Source organism: Octopus bimaculoides, chromosome 1 (assembly GCF_046866305.1).
Source record: "Octopus bimaculoides isolate indiv1 chromosome 1, ASM4686630v1, whole genome shotgun sequence".
In the NCBI taxonomy this organism is placed as follows: Eukaryota; Metazoa; Mollusca; class Cephalopoda; order Octopoda; family Octopodidae; genus Octopus; species Octopus bimaculoides.
Window position 1 is genome coordinate 90,160,733 of NC_142928.1, and position 7,201 is coordinate 90,167,933.

Below are 7,201 nucleotides of genomic sequence, written 5' to 3' on the forward strand. Positions count from 1 at the left end.
AGTCTACGAATTTAAATATTTGAACCGGCAGTCATTACGTGCTTCAGGTGCGTCAATATAAAACTATATGTACATTTATCCAATTCCATGCCATTGGTTGTTTATCTTCCATACGCAAAAATTTTCTTTTAAAAATTACCAGTTTTCTACCAAGTCGATACCCATTGAAGATTAACGTACCCGGGAAAAGGATTTAGTAACCGCCCTGGAGCATATTGAACGTACTAATCGTATTGTCTACCCCACCATACAACACTAGTGAAAATCCAGTCTTGCAATTTACTTCCGCCTCTCTGATGAGGTATCATTTCTCAAAAAACCATACATTTCATATTTTTAATGAAATTAACCTGTTTAATCGAACCAACATTTAGGTGCTCTACAAGAGTAGAAAAAAAAACTAAACTGGACCCAATGCGTGATGGCGTGATGAGCAGAAGAAATGTGCACCGAGCCGATGTTTTCATGTCTCCCAAACAACGCATGATAATTCTGCAGAATATTTTAAAGAACGGCTCGTTGCCTGGTGCCTGAGAGATGACAACAAATGATTTTCTCATAGATTTCAGACCCGTTGTCATGTACAGATTAGCGAATGATCGTAACTGCGTTCAAATTTTTTTCGGTTCCATCTCAGATAAATTGAAACTCGTGGGCACAACCTCACATACACACTTGCATGAGTGCAAGCGCGCGCACACACATGGGCATACATACATAAATATACACATATATACCAATAAGTACATACATACATAAAGAGGGGGAGGAAGAGAGAGATAGAAAGATAGACTCAGAGACAAACAGCGTGACATGTAAATAGATAGATAGATAGATAGATAGAAAGAAAAAAAGAAAGAAAGAAAGAAAGTAAGAAAGAAAGAAAAAATTATTCAGCTAATTATATGCATAGAACAAGAGCCATTACGCTGTTAATCTGTTCGTAGAAAATAACAACCAAATTACTTGAGCTATACGCCACTGTCTTTAAAAAAAATGTAAAAGCACGTTCGACAATTGTGTACGTGATACATAGACAGCAAGGTCATGGCGGGAACCCATTTTCAGCACTGGTCTATCCAATCAAATCTGGCGCTCAACAACAACAATAACAACACCCACGGGAGATGATTGTCACTATGATATCCATGTCTCAACAAGGCTGGAGCTGTCTGGTTAAAACTACTACACGAATACAAACAGTGTGTGTTTGCGATTCTTGTACGTACATGTTCACAAGTAATCAAATATTGGAGGTCGTATTTGCACTTACCTGTACATAGGAAGAGACGAATTGAAAAACATAAATATATAGGCTGAATTCCTAATTATAGATACTAAAATCATAAAAGAACAACGAAACCATTCATGAAGTTATAACTGTAGGAATTTAAGATTGGGCAAGCATCAAATAAGATTTAGAATACACACACGCGCGCACGTGCACGCACACACACAAACACACACACTTACATACACTTGCACACACAAACACACACACACATAATATATATTAGATGGTTAGATATATAGATACATAGATAGATGGGAAGATAGATAGACAGATATAAATACATATATATGTGTGTTTCTGTGTATGCATATGTGTGTATGCATGTGTGTGTGTGTGTGTATATATATATATATGTATACATGTACACACATCCATATATATATATACATACATACCTACATACATACATACATACATACATACATACATACATACATACATACATAAAAAATACCCTGTTGTTGATGCTGAGGTTCCAATGAGGGAGCCTTGGATCTAGGTTAGAAACTGGCTCATTCTCCATTGGCAAGAAAATTTGAACTAAAACTTGAATAATGACATACGCATTTATTTACATATATTCACAGACACTTTATTCGGCACACATAAACAGGCGTGTCCGTTGGTTTGTGTGCGTATATGCATTTTGGTTGCGTGTGCTTGTCAGCTATTGTACTATAAAATATATGTAAATATTCTTTAATAGGTTGCATTGTATGTATGGTACAAAATAGGCAACCTGTGTTTCTCTACAGTACCTGGAGTAGAGAAAAGAGAGAGTGGCTAGACTGTCATGGATCCTGCGTTGCAATTATACATACCTACATATACACATTATATATTAACACACACACACACACACACACACACACACATACACACAGACACACACACACACACGCACATACACACACATATATGATGTATGTGTGTACATTTATGCGACTGTGTCTGTGTGTGTCGATCTGTGGATGTGAGCGTAAATGTGTGACTGTGTGTGTCTACGTATATTCTGTGTTAGTAAATATGAATACACACATATATGTATATATAGAAATATTTTTATGTGCGCGCGTGTATGTTTCTTCTGTCGTTAATCAAATCAATATTTTTAGAATGGTTAAATATTTAACTGTAGGCGTGTAGAAAAGACATTGACAAAGATGACCCCAACATGAACTAAGCATCGTAAATAATAGTCGTTATTTTCATCTTGTTTATATATATATTTATATAATGGGCATTACTACAGAACTGGTTTCTTGATAAAATTCTTGTAAAAGAGTTTTATCCCTTTTTGAATTTGTTTATATATATATATATATATATATATATATATTATTTGTAAATGTATTCACAGATATCATATTGGAATAAGAAATATAAAACGAGGTATCAGAATATATACTATATTATACAATAGTTACTGCAGTTGTGTAAAGAGAATGTGAATAAAACATCACATTCAAATTAATATCTGACTCAGAACAATTAAATAGTCCAGAGATGTCAATAAAAAATTGGTTCTAGATAACTGTTTTTCCGCAAATATTAATTGAACACAGGTAAATAAACAGTAAAGTGTGTTCGTGCGCGGCCGACGCTGTTGGTTTAACTACTGTCTCATACACATGGACTACTGATAGCTTTGTTGATTTTCAGAAGTGGACAGTGTGTCTCTCTCTCTCTCTTTCTCTCTCTCTCTCTCACTCATTTTATCTATCTATCTATCTATCTATTTATCTGTCTACCAACGCCTTATATATGTTTGTGTGTGTGCTCGCGCAAGCGTACGTTTGTGTGTGTATATATATATATATATATATATATATATATGCACACACACACACACACACACTCATACACTCTCTTTGACATCTACATACGCACACATATATATATATTTAAATGTACATACATAGAACGTAGTAGTAATAGTAGTAGTAGTAGTAATGGCAGCAGCAGCCGCAGAAAGCATCAATTACAAGACAGTAACAACAACAACGACAACAATAATAATAGTTACAAATTTTGCCACAGGGGCAGCAGTTTTGGGAGAGGGAATGAGTCAACTACATCAACCCTAGTGTTCAACTGGTACTTATTTTATCGACTCTGAAAGGATGAAAAGCAAAGTCGCCCTCAGCGGAATTTGAAATCAGAATATAGCGACGGACGAAATGTTTCTAAGCGTTTTGCCCGGTATGCTAACGATTCTGCCAGCTCGCCGCATTCAACAATGTATTTTTTTTTTCCTACTAAAGGCACAAGGCCTTGAAACTTTGGTGGAAGTGGACTAGTCGATGACAACGACCCAAGTGTTTCACTGGTACTTAAGTTATCGACACCGAGAGGATGAAAGGCAGAGTCGACCTCGGCGGAATTTGAACTCAGAACGTGAGGAGTTAGTTGAAATAAAACAATTTTTTTTTTTTACGTTCTAAAGTTTCTATTCTCATCCTGCTTCTGTAATAAAATATAATAATTGTTTTCAAATTTTGGAACAGTGCTGGCAGTTTTTTTTTTTTTTCAGAGGGAAGGGGTAAATCAATGACATCGACCTCAGTGCTCAAGAAGTACTTATTTTATCGAAATCGAATGGATGATTGGAAAAAGCCTCGATGACATTTGAACTCAGAACATAAGAAACACAACATAGATTTTTTTTTTTTTGTTTCGCTTTTCCCAATCCCAATGTTTTAACGATTCTACCAGCACGCCATTTCAGCAATAAAAACCAAATGTAATAATAATGGTTTGAAATTTTTGCACAAGGCCAGCATTTTCGTGGGAGGGGTTAAGTCGATTAGATCGACTTCAGTGCTCAAATGTCACTTATTTTATTGACACAGAAATGATGAAAAGCATAATGGACCCTGGCGGATTTTGAACTCAGAATATAATGATGGGCGAAATGCTGCTAACCATTTTAGCCGGCGTGCTAACTGTTCTGTCAACTCGCTGCCTTAATACTACTACTACTACTACTAATAATAATAATAATAATGATGATGATGATGATGATGATTTCTCTTATCAGAACCAAAGGCCAGAGCATCGAGGACAATATGAAATGACGAATAATAAGAAGAATAAAATAAAGTGCCTGATATTAAGATAAGGGGAAAAATACAAACAAAATAGCAGAAGGAAAGAAGATTAATAAAGTGTAGTCAGACTTACTGCAAATAATTGTCCAAGTGTAACAGATAATCCGATAGAAAGTGATCGTGAGCCCATATCTGAACGTTTGGGGTCAAGGTTAGCAAAAAACGTAAATACCATAATAAACGTTATCATAAATTCTACACCAAAAGCTTGACCTTTTGTCATTTCGGCATGAATCGTTGTAACCCCTAGTAGGCCGTGCGCCTCATATGGGGTTAATCCGTATAAAATACCAGCGCCTGTGATGGCACCGGCGCATTGTGCTGTCATATAAAAAATTGCCCTTAGCACATTGACGTTTCGCGTGACTAGCATTGCTATAGTAACGGCCGGATTCAGGTGTGCACCGCTGATATGTCCCACACACTGGACCAACGTGGCGGTGGCCAATCCGAAAGTGAGTGCTATTTTCAATTCGTGCTCGATAAGCCGTCTCTCATCCATGATCTGTCGTTTCTCTTCTTGTCTCCATAACGTCCAAGAACCACATCCGATGAAAGTATAAAGCAAAGTAGTAAGGAATTCACAGCGGACAGCCTTCCAAAAACTGTGACTCTTTAAGTCCTCCTTAAGTGACATCAGCTTGCTTCGGAACGGAGTTTCGGTCATAGCTGAAGCTGTATTGAAATCAACTATTGATGCTGATGATGCGGTTAACGTTGCCTCTGCCCTTATTCTAGCTGTTTTCTATTTCTTTCCTGTCTTTCTTTCGTCTTTTGATTATTATACTTCTAGTGTTATTATTGTTGTTGTCACAGTTGTTGTCACAGTTGTTGCTGTTGTTGTTGTTGGTGGTGGTGTTTTTCTTGTTAGTGTTGCTGCTGTCGCTGCTACCGCTGCCGCTGCTGTTGTTTATGTTGTTCTGCCTGCGTTTCCTCGTTGCTGCTACGGATGATCGTTTGGCAGCTGCGGGTGAGAGTGATGCATGATGATGACAATGATGAATATGATGGTGATGGTGATGATGATGATGACGACGACGACGACGACGACGATGATGGTGGTGATGACGACGACGACGACGACGACGATTACGATAATGATGAATCTATATCGACGGTGGAGGCGCTGGTGTTGGCGGTTATGGTTGTGTTGATGTCTTTGATTGGGATTATATCGATGCTGTTATAACAGACGCTGATGTTACTGCTTTTAATGCCTCTATTATTGCTACTGCTGCTGCTGCTGCTGCTGCTGTCGATGATGATGATGATGATGTTACTGCTGCTGTTGGTGGTGGTGGTGTTGTTGTTGTCTTCGTTGTTGTTGTCTTCGTTGTTGTTGTTGTTGACGATGATGTTGATGGTGATGACGTTGTTGTATTTGCCCCATCTCTCTATTGTTTCTTCTTCTTCTTCTTCTTCTTCTTCTTCTTCTTCTATTACTGCTGCTGGTGCAGTTGCTTCTGTTTTGAAGTTACTAGTGATGACGATGATGATGATGATGATGGTGTTATAGCTGCTGCTTGTGCTGCTGCTTCTGTCGATGCTGCTGTAGCTGATATTACAAACATTAGCGCGCTATGTTCTGGTAGAACGGGATATAGAGTGGAAGCAGTTCTATCTCCTACTCCCACTCCTACTCCTGCTCCCACTTCTCTCACGGTTGGAGATGCTGGAGATGCTGGATGTGAAGATGATATCCACACAATATCAATAGGTCGATGGCGACTTTGGTGTTGAGTGTATATTCGGGGAGAGTGGCGGCGGCGGCGGTGGAAGGGGTTTCTAATGACCCACGTCGTTGTAGCTTGGGCGGTAGTCGTGCAGTGTTCGGCCGATGTTTGTTGGTGTCTTATATATATATATATATATATATATATATATATATATATATATAGTTTCAGGGAAAAGGACCAAGGTTCATGAACTGTAATTTTGGATTTTATCCCTAATATTATTATTATCATATATATATATATATATATATATATATATATATATATATAGTTGAGGTGAGGTAAGGACGGTAGTGGCACCTATAGCGATATTGTGGATGTTTGTGGTGGCAATGTTGATAGTGGTGGTGGTGATGGTAGTGGTAGTGGTGTTGACAGTGATGCTGGTGGTGGTAGTGGTAGATGTGGTGGTAGTGGTGCTGGTGCTTGTAGTGTTTATTTATAGTGTTGTTATGATGGTTGTAAACTGCTTGTAATGGTGGCACTATTAATAGTGGTGCTTGTGATATAGTTGCGATAGTGTAGACGGTGGTTGCAATGTCGGTATATGTGTTGGGTTGGCAGTGGTGATGGTAATTGTGTGGGTGGTAGTTTTTTTTGTTTTTTTTTCTAGTGGTCCCTGTGAAGGTATACCTGTCTAATTAATGTTGGGTGTTTGTAGGATTGATATTTCTGGACAGGTCGTCGTCCTCGATATAGTAGTTAGAATTTTTTAAAAAGCATGGTGTGCGCGATGATATCTGTATATGTATGTAAGTCTCTATGTATATATGCATGTATATATGAATGTATGTCTATCTATCTATCTATCTGTATGTCTGTCTGTCTGTCTCTCTCTCTCTCTCTCTCTCTCTCTCTCTATATATATATATATATATATATATATATATATATATATATATATATATATATGTATGTATATATATGTGTACACACACATATATATATATATATATATATATATATATATATATATATAAATATATATATAAATATATATATATAAATTATTAAGGTGGCTATCCACAGTTTAAAAACGCGTGCTCACATGTATGTACATA

At 37.3% G+C, this 7,201-nt stretch overlaps 1 protein-coding gene across 1 annotated transcript in view; it reads right to left on the reverse strand.

Moving 5' to 3' along the window:
* Window positions 1–6,266, reverse strand: part of LOC106881931 (aquaporin AQPAe.a) — a 295,463-nt gene extending 289,197 nt beyond the window's left edge. The window contains exon 1 of the mRNA XM_052968145.2: window positions 4,478–6,266. Coding sequence (XP_052824105.1) covers window positions 4,478–5,071 — 594 coding nt within the window. The 5' untranslated portion in view covers window positions 5,072–6,266. The remainder of the gene's footprint in view (window positions 1–4,477) is intronic.
* Between the last annotated feature and the right edge of the window lie 935 nt (window positions 6,267–7,201).